General features: G+C 38.5%; 1 protein-coding gene across 5 annotated transcripts in view; it reads left to right on the forward strand.

The window, feature by feature from the left end:
• The window catches only part of LOC128744323 (maternal protein pumilio), a 216,628-nt gene that overhangs the window by 187,461 nt on the left and 12,184 nt on the right, over positions 1 to 16,983 (forward strand). For all 5 annotated transcript variants that reach the window (XM_053841219.1, XM_053841220.1, XM_053841218.1 and 2 more), the window contains 2 exons: positions 1,421 to 1,771; positions 11,024 to 11,231. In XM_053841219.1, the coding sequence (XP_053697194.1) occupies positions 1,421 to 1,771; positions 11,024 to 11,231 (559 nt within the window). The remainder of the gene's footprint in view (positions 1 to 1,420; positions 1,772 to 11,023; positions 11,232 to 16,983) is intronic.

Below are 16,983 nucleotides of genomic sequence, written 5' to 3' on the forward strand. Positions count from 1 at the left end.
TGTACTTCCTCCCAACTGCATACAATGTCATCGCAGCTAGACACGACTGAGTATAGCCAGGATAAGAAAATGTGGTAAATGGCGAAAGTGGGTGCGATGAAGACAATCTACTGAAGTGCTTTTTGTTCCGTCGACTTGTCAAGTCTGGTTTGGCTAGCCTTTTGATATGAGATAGTTCTGTGCCAGCCGCTTTCAACGTAGATTGTGACAATGTGTCACCGTTTGTATCCTCATCGCTCAAACATTAATGAAAACTTTCAAACTCCTTACATTGGAGCACAAACGTGTCTATGGTGAGATTTATGACCCTTTAATGGCAACCACATTCGGAACGATTCCCGGTCGTCCGGCTGAGGTAGATCGTCTATAATTTAAATTAAACATTTCGGTTCGTCCCAAAATCCAATCAAATTTTATAGCAAACACTTGTCCTCTGGCTCACATGCATTGAATTTCTCACGCTTCCGTTAGTTTCTCTTCCGAGCCCTGTGACAAACCTTCCCTAGATTAAATATTTTTTGATCTGCCTCCCAGCTGCTGTGGGCACTGCATGAAGAAGCAGACTGACATTGCTGACCGGCGAACCATACCTTCACTATATGCACCGTAGAAACCGCACATAACCAGCAGAAGCCGACGGTTGGCCGGAATTTTAATTATCATTAAATGGCGAAGAACCAGGCAATGAACCAGCGCAATATGAATTCCGATCTGAATACCTTGCCAGACCGAGAGCGAGTCTTTCGTGGTTGAATATGCCTATCTCTCTGTCTTTTTATGTAGAGCACCACCTGTGTATGGCTTTGAATCAGAGTGGTAAATGATCTTACTGCGGGCTGATAATAGATTTCAGATAATTGAAACAATATAATAGGTTGTAGGAATTTCTACAAAGTATTTGATACGTTACGTTATTTGAAATCAAGACAGTCTTATGCCTTTGTACAACGTTGAATATGTTGAACTTTTAGTATTGTAATTCCGAACGTCCAAAAAAAATCTGCTCGGCACTATCGGTCCATCAGCCAGACGGAACCTTCTTCTGATAAGCAGTAATGTATCATACATTGTAAAAGCGAACCATTTAGTAACTAACTACCGTATACCACCGTCGGTTGCTCCATCTCTATCTAACAACAGATATGTCACACGACTTATATATTGCAGCCGGCCATTCGGTTTATAATAGCATTGCAGTGGGCAGATGAATGCTGATATTGTCACAAGATCGGATGCAGTGAAAGCGGATTTCTATTCACGGAAAATCGATCGTACTGTACCTAAACCATGGTCTTTGGATATGCATATTTTATCCACGAAAAGTATTAAACTTACTGGTGTTATTTACAATGATGTTTTTTGTTTTATACTAAACTATATATATATATCGTTTTATCATTCTCATTCTCCTTCCCCACAGCAACTTTTCCGATCAAATCCTGGTCTCACAGCTGCCAACTCGGCCGTTCCGGGGGCCCCGAACGGACAGCCACTGCCACAGTCAGCACTCTCGCTTTCAGCACAGCAGCAACAGTTTCTAGCGCAGCACAATGCAGCGTATGCAGCGCAACAAGCGGCTCCGTACGTCATCAATCCGGGTCAGGATCCGTCACCATATATGGGTGCCCTGATCACAGCCGGTGTACCGCAGTACTATGGAGTGCCCGCACCCTGGGGAGTATATCCTGCCAACCTGATACCGCAGCAGCAGTCACAGCCCCGAAGGCCTTTGACGCCTTCACAGCAGGGTGCCGAAAATCAACCGTACCAGGTGAGTTGGTTAGCCGAGAAATCTCATCACCGCCGCTAGTCTTAGTCTATTACCGCTAAAAAAAATAGCACCTAGTTGTATTACCACCAATGCATACCGTCACATCGGACCGTAAATTTGCACGAAAACGTTTAACCATTTGTACCAATTAAGCAATTTTAGTCGCTCTTCTTTCAGTCTCCATATCTACCCGCTGGCGTTTTGCTTCCTGTTGACGTATGCTATCCATGCAAAATTAAATAATCGCGTTTGAACTTTAAACGTTTCGTTCGAGCATGTTACGGGACGGAAAACGGGGGCAACCACATTTTCCGACTGTTTTAGTTTTAAGCACTTTTCACCGTCCAGCGGTCCACACATTTATCGTCAATTTTCGTGCTAAAATTACATTCGAAACATTTACGTTTATGCATAAATAAAATACCCTTGCAGTCCTCCTTCCCCCCGTATGTTGTTAACACCGACCGGCACTTTCACCTTTGGCTGGAAGGTGTCGCGCAATATGTATCTGCCTTTATTTGTATAAAAGCGTCAGCCCATGCTTACCCTTTGGCTCTTGCCGGCGCGGTACCATATCGGGTGGCTTTAATCCCCCGAGCTTCAACTTGCCGTATTGTGCCTTGCACATATTAACCTTAATCGGGGTTTGGTTGATAAAAAATGAATATTCTTGAATTATTCAAGGTATTACTTGGAGGATTCGTTTTTAAATTGTTTTCGAATTCCTTCAAATTTATAGGATTTCGTACGACTGCAACGAAAACATTGTGAATGCCAATTTGAACTTTTAGTTTAGCAGGTCTGTTCAGACTACAGATAACCAAGTGAGATGGAGAACGAGCATAGCGTCGTGCACGTGTAGGCATACTTCTTTCTCCTCCAATTAGGAACCACCACACCATCACACGAACTTCCTGATTTTCAACCGTAGAAGCTTCGCTAATAAGCGTATCATACATATCAGCTGAAATCATTGCTCAAGTATTTAGCCCCTCACCGGCTCAAGGCCAAGCATGATACAGCACCCAAGGGCAAGGGAAACAAACCGAGCATGGCGTATTTTGCGGTCACTGCCCAATGGCTAATTGCATTCTGGTGATGCACGCACGGGTCGAACCAGAGTCTAACGTCTACACGCAACCTGCTACAGCTACTGGATGATATGCATCCCAGCAGCGGAGAACTTATACCTGGAATGAATCATCTATATGTGAGAATAGGTACCCAGCCCGGTCTATTTAGTGGCCATAACCTTTACTTGGTGGTTGGTGGTTCACGATAGTTACTATAGTTGCCATTTTAAAAATTCTCATACGAGCCATCTTGATGAGCGTCATAGAAAATTAAGTTCTTGTTTACTCCTTATAAAAAATAGAGAAAAGATTTGCCTAATCACTTTAGATCTGAGGTATCTAAACATATTTCTGTCTATGCTTCAGTTTCTAATAAAAAAATCTCGCACCGTCGAAAGAGTTTTTGAAATACGAGGATTATAGAAACACTAGTGAGCCTCGTTGCTTCAAGCTCTTTTTGCGGCGGCATAATGAAACTCGTTGCTACTAACCGTAGTTGACGGACCGGTTGCTGCTGTTTAATGGAGAAAAATAAAGAGCGTCTCTCTGCAGGGGCTCATTGTTGAAGGCGGAGCATGATTTTTGCAGCTTCTATGTGATAATTGTTCAGCTTGCAGCCTGCATATCCATGGAGATGGAACCAATGAGTGTCGTTGGGAAAACCTGTTCACGGAAGCATAATGCCGAATGCAGAGTACAATTTTCGTTGCTTTTAATCGTACTTTTCGAGCCAGCCGCTGATTTTTACTGGAAAATAACCAACGAGCGTCGCTGTGCTAAGTCAAACTGATAGTAGTAGTAGAATGAAAGCATAAAAAAACATGCTGTGATATTGTCCCCAGCTACTCAGTATGATATCTAACTTAGTATATATCGAACTAGGCTTAACAGTACTACCAGTCTCATAAACCGGTCGCTACGTGTTCAAATCTCGACGGAGAGAAGCCATAAGAATCTACAGGATAGTGGCGCTAGCCTCGCAGTGGTTCTGTAATTTAACAACTGATTGCGAAGTCTGCCGAATAAAAACTGAGGGTCGAGTTCCGAAAACGGAATGTAGTACCTAGGCCTATTACAAAGTTGCTTCAATGTACAATTTTCTATTCAACTATGCAATAAGTAGATGAAAACATTTGATGTTTCAAGTTTTTGTAACTTTTTTTTTATTTTAACGCACCTTACATTACGGTTGAACGTGATAATATGTCAAAAACTATTTGGCATAAGACTTGACAACCTTCGTAACACGATAGGTGAAATCATGTACTTTCCTTACTTGTACTTACCGGTAAGATAACGCCCGCCCAGTTAGCTCCGGAATACGATGCTGGCCTAACAATCCAGTTGTCGTATACTGGGCGGTGCCGTTACAGAGTTAATAGGATCTTTGCCCCTAGCCTAGCCCCGTAATTTTCCTGTCCTCTAATAATAGGCTGCGAAGTCTGTCGATAAAGAAGGGTCAAGTTCTGAAGGACGTTTAACACCCATGGCTTTGCTTTGCGTTTACCTGTAAGATGTACTGAAGCTCTAATCATAATGGACGTTTTAGTGGAATTTTAAATTAAAGAAAAACATAGATTGGATTTTGAAGAAAGTCAAATTATAGTTTTGAATTTATTTGAAAGTTAATTATGGCTACCTTGGCTGGCTCGATGAAGTACAAATTTTAATCACTTTTCACAACATTGAAGGCCGTATGTTAGTGATAACGTGGAAGTCAAATCAATGGGTCATGTCACACAAAATTTTTCGTGACTCACGCGTTGTGGCATGTTGCACCATCTTGTTGCAACCACAGCTCCTCCATATCGAAAGTAGTCTATTGTGGTGGGAAAAACAAAAAGTCGGTGTTCTTGGCCGTGCAGTGGTTACCATTGAGTATGGCGTCCTGGTCGGAATCATTTTTGAAACAAAACGGATCAGCGATTTCAGCGTGTTGCGACATGCGGCAGTTTTGGTCGTTGCGGCTCACTTCAAATCTTGCTTGAGCTAAATTAAAGTCCTCAAAACACAAATCTTTCCGTAAAATCTTCCGTAAAATGAATGGACGCTCCAATTGGTTGAACACAATGCCGAATACGCTTTCTGTCTCTATTGTTCTGTAGAGTAAAAATGGCGCCTAAATAAATCATGGTTACTATGAGTTTCATATAGAAAGACCTCAGAATTTTATTAAATTGTGTACTTGTACATGAACGAAAACATTTAATTTATTATAACGGTAGTCTATTCAATAGACGGAGGGAACGATTAAAGAAAGTAATGAAATCAAAGGTGTTTTAGACAAGACGTGAAGGAGAAAGAGTGTAACATTAGGTAAGAGAAGTTCATTGAAGTAACGCTTACTAGGTTCGTAGTTTATTACTCGTTGTTTATTCCGCGGTTTAAACCAAGCCGTAATGGAAGCAGATTATAACCGGATTCGAATCCAACTTTTCCGCTAGCTATTGTGATTTGAAGGTGTCTGGACCAGTCCGTTGTGGTTCAACGAATGCACAAAATCGGCAAATTACAGGGCCTGGGGAAAAAGTTGGGTTCGAATCCGGTTATGATCGGCTTCTATTATAATTGGTTCGATCTACGGATGCCCAGTCTGGTAAAAAGGAACGAACTACGAACCTAGTAAATTACCCTCCCTTACCTAATCTTCCGCTGTTTTCCTGTATCACGTCTTGTCCCACTCTGTTTGATCCTCCGTCTTTTGGAAAGACTACCGTTAACAAAAAATAATTAACGCCTGATCAAGACATCAAAAAGATATTTAAAAAATACGAAGCAAGTGTTCTATTTTGACAGGAAAATCCAAAGAAAATTACTCAACTTTCTAGGACGTCGTTTATCTTGAACATTCATAACTCCAGTACTAAGCATCGTAGAACAAATATTTTTAATGTGAATGCAAACAGATTTTCTCAACAATCCACAAAAAAATTTATCTGCAAAATCCTTGTCACGAAGTTTTGCACGATGCTGAAAAACTCCAAAAAGAAAAATCGGAAAAATGACTTGAAATTTCGCCACTGAAACACTATGACTATTGGCAAACAGGAAAAAAAATATAAAGAACAAATGTTAATTAATTAATAAACAATAAACTATGGCAGCATACAAAATTCTATGAAATTTTGATATCCTTCAACACAAACCTGTATGTGTAACCTGTGGCAATTAAAATTTTGGAATTTTTTTCTCAAGCTGTCAAAAAAAGACAAAGATACATGAAGAAGATCTAATTTACCGAAATTAAAGATACATTATCCATTGTTGAAAAAAAAATTAGTGCACATTTGAAAATGGTCCGTAATCGGCTGTTTGGCGAAGCTTTCGTTTGACGTCAAAACAGGAGCATTGTACGGCCGTCATTTCAACTTTACGAATGCATTTTTTGATTCTACCAATCAACTGTTTGCAATTCGTAGCCCTCCAGTTATTTTTGTACACCAAGGAACTCAAAATCTCGAAGAAATCTTCGATTGGTCGCACTGAGACAGATTTTTCGGGTCGTGGTTTTTGGGTAAAAATGGGATCGAATGGGTATTCATGAACGATTGTGTTTTTTGGCGTAATGCTATGATGCTCTATCCGGCCAAAACACGTATTGTCCATCTGCATGATGTTTTTGTATAAATGGGATCAAAATTTTCTTCAAACATTTGTCTGCTGCATCTTAATTGATAGCCAAACCAGAGGGCTTGTTGTTGAAGAAACGAAAAAGAGAACGATGTCCTTCTGCGTCCATAATTTTGGCTGGTCTTCCACTACCTTGCTTGCGAATAGTTGTTGGGCATCTTAGGATATGGTAAACAGTCGAAGTCGCAACATATTTGCTTTTTAAATGTTGTACCGTATACTTTTTGCCGAGATTTCTGTTGCAGTTCGTAGAAGTGTACAACGCGCTCCCGAAATGCTTCTTGTTTCGACACCATTTTAAGCAAAACTGGGCAAGCATAAACAAAACAAAAAATATTAACAAAAAGAGGAGAGAAAGAGCTTACACATACATACTCTCATTTCTCTCTGAGCTCGTTTGTTATTGAGCATAAGGGCCGCGAAAAAATTCCAAAATTTTGGTTGCCACCCGTTAATTTTGAAAGTTCCCTATCGATTATAGGGGAGGTAGCTGCAGGTTGAAACCAATTTTGTTTTTGGTCCATAAAACTTCATCAGAATGTTTTAATCATGAGTGTTCTACATCATTGGAAAGGTATTTTTATTGTCTATACAGAAAAAATAGAAAAATATTTGATTTTAGAAAAATAAAGAAATTGTGGTCATTTCCGTGAAGGTTGTAAAAATTTGCGAAAAAAATTGTTACTGCAGGTTGAGACATTTTTGGCTCGAAAAAGTTTCTAACAATTATTTTTGCCACTTTTTTATGACCCACTCGGCTTTTAAAGAAAACATACATTTAGTTTCTTCTAAATCAATTCAAATATAAGGAAAGGCTTAGGTTTGATGTTTTGCGTAAGATTTGGGGCGCTATTTAAATTTATTTAAAAATAATCGAATTTTCTCAACCTGCAGCAGTCTACCCTACATATATTTATGGACGTTTAAGACCTTTAGACGGATTTCCTCTTCTATTGGATTTTGAAAGATAGATCTCCTTGATCCAAAAATGGCTTCTTTCTATATTTTATGGCAGCGAAATTCCTTTAAAGCACACCTTTTATTTCTTTTTTAAGTTTCTGTTTGAAAACCTTCGAAAGTTTCTCAAATTTTATACCTTAAGCGTGTATTTAATCTGGATCAATTGTATTTTCAATCTATGACGGTATTATTTAGCACGAAAATTTCGAAATTAAATTAAGCATTTAGATTATGTATGTGTTTAAAACACCATTTCTCTGCTAAATTCGAATTTATGCTAAAATTCGAGAGACGGTTAAAATAGTGAACAATTCACAATTTACAATAGCCCAATAGCCTTTCGGTGTGCTGGTGGCCGACCAAATAAAACAAAACAAACAATTTACAATAAAACTGCACACACAATTCAGCCTAGAACTACAATTCGCCATGGATCGCTTGTTCGCATCGCGCAACCTACCATGCTGTTGCTTCTCAGTTTAAGTCTTGGAGTTTTGATTGGCAATTGTCAAATATTTGGTCCCAAAAAGCATCCTTTCTAATAAGGTGCAATTTTATTAGTGCATGTGAATCAATGAAATGATCATATTTGGGTTGCCATTCGGCAAAAAGAGCTACGACGTGGCAGCTGTCCTTTTATGGCCGGGAATTGTGTACATGGACTTGTAAAATCTATGATTTCAACAAGCTGGCACGACATGCTGTTGGCTAAGTTTGGTAATTGTAAAATCTGCCTTCTTTTAATGACTTACACATTAAAAAAGGCATCGAATTCGGTAAAATTTTACTAAAATGTGAACAGCCGAACGATCGGTAAAACTGTCGATGGTGCAGATCGATGTTTACGGATCTTTAGTAACGTTTGGTAACATAAAATATTTTACCGAATGGCCGGCTGTTGAGGTTTCTGTAAAATTATACCGAATTCAGTGCTGTTTTCTAAGTGTGTAGGTATTTCCTTCAAATGCATGGTCTAGCACTGGGAACAAAAATATGCTGTAACTTATAGTTTTCAAAATAGTTGTTTTAACAAAATAAATATAAATATTTAATTAGTAAATCTCGATTTTTAGCGAAATCATTCTAAGTGCTTCCTGTGACATGAAAACCTAGAAATTAGCTTTATTAGCAGTTTTATTATAGTTTTATAGGCAGCATTTCTGGACTTGTATCATCTTGGTGTTGCGTGAATACCATAATAAAACCAGGGTAACGATTCATACCGCAATAACACCTTTTTAAAATTAAAAAAAAAGACAAGCGGCTTTAAAATTGTTTCTTGGGATTGTGTTTAGTTTTAACTTGCAACGAAATGAATATTTCTGGCAATAAAACAGATTTTTTGGTCTTCAGATTTGGTCTATCTGAATTAAGCTTTTCATTTAATCATTGATTTTGCTGCTTCAAATTGGTACATTGATATTCAGATTGATATACAATTTTTTTTCTAAATTTCGTGTACTAATCAATCGGCTACGGTTACGGTTTCCATCGTACAAGAAATTGAAAACAAAGTTTTAGACATATCAAACATGTCGAATACCTTCAATCACCCATGATACCCATCAAAAGGCGCAGTCAACTCTCACTTCGCATATGAAATAAACTTGGTTGTATAAATCGAGTAGGTTTGAATTACCTAAATAGTGAAAATAATGACTATAATGGCAGACATACATATAACTCCTGTTCTATTTAACCACCTCAACATATCGAATCACAATCAAGTGTCTACGATGCAGTAACAATGATGATGTAGTTGCAATTTTTCGCTCTTTGAAAGTTAAAGCTGTTGAACTGGCGGGCGCTTGCGTGCGGCGCTGTTTATACCAGCCAGCGCTAAAGTTGATTGCACTATGATGCTACGTGATTTTATAGGCAACTCAACTTTCGTTTCAGCTTTAATGTGATTAATTATAGATGCGTTGACTGTAACGCTGGTATTTAGTCGATGATTTTATTTCCTAGACTAGATTTGATTCAATTTTATTTATATAATTTACTATCATTTAATCGAATTCTGTGGTCGAACAGATCCTGAAATTAGATGAGAGGTTCCATTGCGAAGATTATATTTCAAATTATATTTTTAGTGGTAAATTATTTATCCATTTATCCATTTATACAATCTAGTGGTAAAATGGAACATTGACGTTTTAAATTGTATTCTGTGAATTATCTTGCCTTTTCATTTTAGCTAGAAAAATTACTTATAATACCACTATATAATACCACTACTTTCTATTCAACAAGTCTATTCAACTACCATTCGATGCATGATAAAATAATTGTACCGTGGTTTTCACAGAAATGAAAACCCTTCTGACTCAGTTGTCGTCTTGCATCCGTTAATTGCATGGTAGTTCAACCGTGTAAGAATAATACATTGTTTAGCCTTTTATTTCTAAGTTAAACTAGAAAATCCAAACATAGTCAAACCGCGCAATGCAACGCATATTTTCCTGTTTACCCATTTTCACCGGCAAGAGAGCCTACACGATGATGCGTACACCAGTGGAGGCTTCCTTGTATCACCTTCGAAAGCCAATCATAGTTTCACCGCCACAACACATCGTGTAATAATGCCGGCTTCATACAAATAGACACGCGATATTTTTTTTTTCCAATGCACAATAAGTAGAACCAGTTGCTGTAATTTTTTCTGCATATCTGGCTGGCAGTTTCTGCAGTTGGCTGAAGAAGCGTGCCACCTGGCAGAAGGCACGCTTGCTTCTAATTAGGTGCATTACCACGTAAGCTTAATCAAACCCAAATGCACACTTCGTGGTTTTCTTTACAACCGGGAATAACTAACAGGGAAAGCTGGTTATTATGCTTAGTAATTAGGCCCTTAACAGAAAATAACCAGCAACTTGTTATGTGCAAATCCAGGTCTCGGAAATGATTTCGTTTATCAGCCTAAGCACGTATTTGAAGCACTATAAAATGTTTAGTGTATTAATCCGAAATAAATTTGCTGTAAATTTAACTTGAAATCGTTTAATACCACTGAAAGCTATCGTATTTGTTTTCTTTTTAATTGCCAGATGTAAAGATGCAAACGCCTTGTTTCGTGGTATTGATTTTATTGTTGTATCATTGTATATTTTTTTTAATAACTAATTGTTGTCAAACATGTATTATAATTATTGACATATTAAACCCTGGTAGGGTCTTGATAAACCGTTTAAATCATCTGTGTCGTGAAAAGATCTCTAACATCGGATACTGTATTGTCTTGTCTTATGATTTAAGCTGCTGACGTTTGTTTGTTTACAAATCTGAGTCTTGATAATGTCAGCCTGTTTTCATTTATGTTATATGTATAGTATATATGGTTCAAACTAGGTCAAATGCCTCTAGTACTAAGTTAGTAATTAAGGATTGTATATAATGTCAATAATTCCCTAATGTATGTTTGTACATTATTTCTTTCTCTCTTTGCCGTTTCTTCGCATATCACGACAAACACACGACATTCCAAATATTTACCCACATAAAAAAAACAATCACACCCTCTCGGCATCATCATGCGGCGCCTCGTGATACACTTATCCTACCCCGCGCACCACTACTGTTGTGTACACAGGTGATATCGGCTTTCTACGATCAGAGCGGTTCGCTGGTGATGGGCCCACGCACAGGGACGCCCATGCGGCTGGTCAGTCCAGCACCACCGGTGCTAGTTCCGCCGGGTGGACCGCGCGCACCACAGGCACCCCCGACTATTTACCAGCCGCAGCCCCAGACAGCCCAGCAGAGCATGTACTCCGCTCAGAACGGATCCAACATTGGAGGTAATGTATTTTGTTAGTTTGTTTCTAGAAACGGTCCTTAGTTGTAAGTTTTTTTTTTTTGTATTTATGTGTTGAAAAGCTTCGTTAGATTTTGACCAATATTCAGTCATATTTCCGGATACTGTATGTATGAGATATGTTGATAAAGTTGCTAAGCAGCAGGAAAAAGTGCTGCTCATTTGTTCATAATGCATACATTTTAGCTTCTCTAAATGTACCTATGAAAACTGTTTATAACTTTTATGTACATAGGTTAATGCACATAAATAATGAGTTTTAAAACCGAGCTTATTATATAATTATGTAATAAAAGCAAGTTCACTGTAAATATAAAATGTCCTCATAAATATCGTTTAGATCGAGACATTATTGCGGTCTCGATCAGCTGTCAGCTAATATCTGAGAGGAATTCGTTATCGTTTTGGTCCATTTTCTGTGGAATACAGCAACAGTTTAGTATCAATGGAGAAAAAGATCCATCTGCTGATCAAAAATCAGATTTATTATCTTTACTTGCTGGAATGCCAACTAAAAATATCTCATAGCTGCCTGAGCCAACCAATAATCCAATAAAACCCATATTAACCAGTAATTTACTACAATGAGTGCATTTCGTGGAAACTGAAGCAAACAATACTCAAAATCGTTTACTGAGTAGAATTAAGTACCGATGGTCTCATTCAAAATTGAAGATACGTTACACGTGAAAATTTTTCATTTAATTTCCCGCTGATATGTTAACTCCCAAACGCAGACATCACAAAGTTACATTGTGTAGGTTTTTTGATCTCACACATGCCCTAATATTGATGTCTTGACAAAAAATTTGCTGAAGATTTCACCGTTTAATCAAAAAATTATTGCTAGCACAGATCCAAAAGGGACATTTACATTCCGCTCACATTTGTCAACGATTTAACGGAACAAATGCTTTTATCTTTTTTTCACGAAATATCTTAGCAGTATTTTAAATATATTAGAGTGTATCCATGAGCAGTGCTCGAAAAAATTGACAGCCCTGCATGAAGGCGAATATAAAATGAATTCAGCGCATACGGTTTCACCCCTGGTAGTATTCTTTTATCTAACAGCCCATGGACATGATTGCTGAGCTGCTGGCAGTGTCTATCTTTTTCAATGATTGCTCGTTTAAGCTGTCAATCAATTTTCTTTCTTTTGACTGATATTTTTGGTTTCAAAGTTTATTTTTTAAAACTGCCTGTTTTTTTTTAAAATCAACCCAAACCTGGTTGAAAGAAATTTATTAACACTGCTCCGAATGTTTACGTTTATTATAGTTTCGTTTGCCATTGTCGGCAGTTCAAAATGGATGAATGATTCACATTTGATTTCATTCACTATTGTCGAGAATGAGTGAATGAAGAGAACAACACGAACATGAACGCAAGTGATTCACTCGAGTCGTCGGTTTCAGGTTGGCAACGCTGAGTTCATTGCATCTGTACTAGAAAAAGCAAAGAATATTACATCAATTCAGGTGTATTGCATAAACTGAATATGAAATTTCTGAGCACTGAAGATGACTCATAGGATTTTACGTTACATTGAAATATTTCTTAATTACTTACTTAAGATGCAAATATTACCAAAGTGAGCATTAGTTTGATGTTAAAATGAGTATTGAACGCATCGTTTGCTTCAAATTTCGCTTCGCTTCGCGTAAAAAAATGCGTAAATTCCGAAAATCGCGTTAGAAAACCGCGTAAATTCCGAAATTCGCGTAAAAAACAGCGTAAATTCCGAAATTCGCGTAAAAAACCGCGTAAATTTCAAAAATCGCGTAAAAACGCGTAAATTCTGAAAATCGCGTAAAAAACCGCATAAATTCCAAAATTCGCGTAAATTCCTAAATTCGCGTAAAAAACCAAAATTTCGCGTAAAAAAAACATTGTGGATTTCAACACTACGCGAAAAAATAGACGTTTTGAGCACAGCCGCGTAAATTCCGAAAATCGCGTAAAAAAATCGCGTAAATTCCAAAATTCGCGTAAAAAAACGTGTAAATTCCGAAAATCGCGTAAAAAACCGCGTAAATTCCGTAATTCGCGTAAAAAAACCGTGTAAATTCCGAAATTCGCGTAAAAAAACCGCGTAAATTCCGAAATTCGCGTAAAAATAGTCGCGTAAAAAACCGCGTAAAAGCGACTTCAGTGTACACAACCCCTTCGAAATTCCACTCGGTCCTTTGCATCGCCAATTCTTCAAGCGTCTTGGCACTCTAAAGTCAGCTTCACTCTGATCAGGTAGGTGCTAGTTCTTAGATGTGCCACACTTTCGTTCGGCATCCTCGCCAGGTAGCCGGCTCGCCGTAACCTCATATGCTTGCGCCACTCTCCGCCTTCCGTATGTAATTCACCAAAAATAGTCCGTAACACCTTTCATTCGATTCATTCGGCAAATGGACGAATGCCCGTGGGGATTTTATAGTCTCAGGTTTCTATCAGTCTGGTCATTAGCCTCAGCTTCATACGGCGGCGTATGCTCCTTACTCCTAATTTTTAAAGCAAAGCCTGGGTGCTACACGGTTAGAAATTTAATCTCCAAAACTAACAAAATGACTCATGATTCCAGGTTTCTAGCTTATGGTTTATAAAAATACACCATGAATAATAATTATGATATCACGAGCTTCTTGCAATACAACACAACACAAAATCATGAACCATTATTCATGATTTTGTGCTGTCTGATGTGGCAGTTCAGTCATGATTTGACAGCAATTCAAACTTCATGATTCCATGATTTCATTCATGGCATCGGAATCAAATTTCTTTCCGTGTACATTCCGTTTTCGAAACTTGACCTGTATTTTTTAACAGACTTCGCAGCCAGCAGTTAGAATACAGGACAATGACGGGGCTAGCGCTACGATCCTATTGATTCTAACAGCCTCTCCCAGCTGAGATTCGACCACACGACGACTGGCTTTATTAGAACAGCGTTGTACCTCGAGACCATCTGGGGGGCATCTGGGACTTCTCCTCCTTCCTAATTCCAAGTATATGAACTCATCAACCTCTTCAAGTTTATCAAGTACTAGTAATCAATACCCGAGGGAGACAGACGTTGTTTTCTATATTTGGTTTTCCGCGCATTGATTTTTATCTCAATCCTCCTAGCCTTCGCTTTGTGTCTGACGTACTTTGTCTCTGCCATTCCAAAGTTTCTTGTAATAACATCAAAGTTGTGTGCAAAATCTAGGAGCTGACTATCGTCGTTAAAAACTGTGCCTTTCGTTTCGATTCCCGCTTGCCGGATCACATTTTCAATGTTGATGACATACTGGATTCAATTAAATAACATACACTCAAGCCATTTTTACACGGTTTGTTTTTTTCGATTACTCAAGAACGGTGAAACTTAGGGACCATTTACAAACGTATTTACTACGTGACGAATGTCGGGTCTCTCCCAAATATATTGAGAAATAAACGAATGGTCCCTAAGTTGCCCCGTTCTTAATAATCGAAAAAATAAACCGTGTTAAAAAAGTACTTGAGTGTACTGGACAATCCAACCGCATACCGTGTCCGCTATCTCAAGTGACCCGAGACTATCCCCGAAGCACGCGAGTAGCACATCACTCGTTCCAAAGTAGCTTTGATCAATCGCTTCTGTTTATTGAAATCGAAGATAACGTACCTGTTCGCACTCTACTGTATCGTACGCTGCCTTGGAATCCACAAATATATGGTCCGTGGGCACGTTGTACTTCCGAAACTTCGGGAGGATTTGTCGGAGTGTGAAAATTTATATCGTAGTGTTACGGGCCCCATAAAGCTCGCCTAATGCTGCCCTACAAAGTCTCTTGCTACTACGGATAGACGACTTAACTTAACAAGATCTAGGAGAGCACTTTGTAGATGGTGTTGGTCAGCGTAAAGCCGCGGTATTTACAGCAATCGATTCGTTCACCTTTTTGTAGATGAAACAAACCACACCTTCCATCCACTCTTCCAGTAGTTTACCCTCCTCCCAAATCCGAGAAATTATCCGTAAAATTAGTGGTTCTGCCGGCAGTCGGCCCTTTCCGGTGATTCTACTAGTCTTGTCCGATATCTTGCCGGACCTCTTCGAAATCGGGAACCGGGACGTTGTTATCGGCTGTACCAGTTGTTATGCCTATAGGTACTCCTAGGTTAACTTCTGTTCCGCCTCCTTCCGCTACATCAACCCTTCTCCTCGAAGAATTTCTTTCACCTCTGTGCTACCATCTCACGCAGGTTTGTGATTAGGTTTTCTTTAACATCCCTACGCTAATCAGGTTTCGGAGTGTCCTTACCGAATTGTTGCTATTTCTTATATAACAGCCGCGTGTCATTAGTCCAAAACAGTTATTCTATTTGTTTACGATCTATCCAGGTTATGACGCTTTCAACTCCTTAGGATCATTGTTAAATCATGCCGCGCTCGTCGATACTTGGACAAGTGCCCCATTGATTGTGACAATAGGCTGTATGAATAAAAGATTTAAAGCAAATGGTCCCATACGATTTAAACGGGAAAAGCAAAGCAATCTGTTTTATTCATAGGGCCTAATACTCATCCATTGAAGTCACTTTTTACGCGTTTTTACGCTATTTTTAGAGTTCCCGTGGTTTCTAATGCGGTTGTGATTTCCGCGGTAATTATTTTGACGCTTTTTTTAGTTTACGGATTTGTGTTCTGCTTAACTATTATGATGTATCTTTTCGAAATTTTCAATGCTTATTATCGCGAATTTTGCACTCAAACTTCAGAATTTGATGCCTCTCTTACTAGGAAGTGAATCCTGCCCCATTCGCCTTCGAGGGTTGAAGCACCTTGTTCCACAGAAGAAACTAGAACATCATCCAATAGGCATGCGTAGTTCACGGCAGCTTGTTGATTGACATTTTTAGAAGCAATTGGAGTTTTATTGCGGTTTTATGATCAATTTTGATTTATAGAACCATTATAAAACTGTATTAAAACATACATTGTTATTTTACTAGGGTTTTGCATTGCTATTCTTATAGTAAGCTTGCTTCGTGAGTACCTAAAGTGTTGAATTTTCCTCAGTACTACAGTTTACTGCGAATACAGAACTGTAAACTTATTAACAAGTTACTTTCTTTAGAAAAGTTACATAGTTTGACGATTCTAAATATGCGAAGAACTTGCCAGTTCTAACAAAAAAGATTTAATTAAATATTTACAGAAAATGGACCTTAAAAATTTGTAGCACTTTGAGGTAACAAATAAATCAAATTAATTTTTCGATAAAAGTTGTGCTTTCCCAAGCAACAATGTGAGTTTTATAGAGCGGTTTAATGACCAATTTTGGTCTTAAATGCCATCATAAGAGTGTAATAAAACCCAAATTGTTACTTGGGTTGTGTCGTTAAAATATATAATACTAGCTGACCCGACAAACTTCGTATTGCCACAAATTAACCTGTGTTGTACATAAATCATGAATCTCGGATGATCTTTGTCACTTCTCGAGTTTTGCAAGCCCCCCAGTGGGCGGCGCTTCCGACGGCAGGTCACCGGCAACACTCGCGACCGGCTCGTCCTGAATGATCTAGTGTTACTATAGATAGTTTTTGTGGTCTTGTTATTGATTAATGTTTTATGGAAGAGTCTCGAATTTCTCGAGTTGGATTAGTTTTTGAGTTTCGCAAAAATTTCTGTTTTATTTGTATGAGAGTCCATATCCCCCTACCACAGGGGTGAGAGGTCTCTAACTATCATAAAATAAATTCAAGAC

The sequence above is a fragment of the Sabethes cyaneus genome, chromosome 3, assembly GCF_943734655.1.
Source record: "Sabethes cyaneus chromosome 3, idSabCyanKW18_F2, whole genome shotgun sequence".
NCBI lineage: Eukaryota > Metazoa > Arthropoda > Insecta > Diptera > Culicidae > Sabethes > Sabethes cyaneus.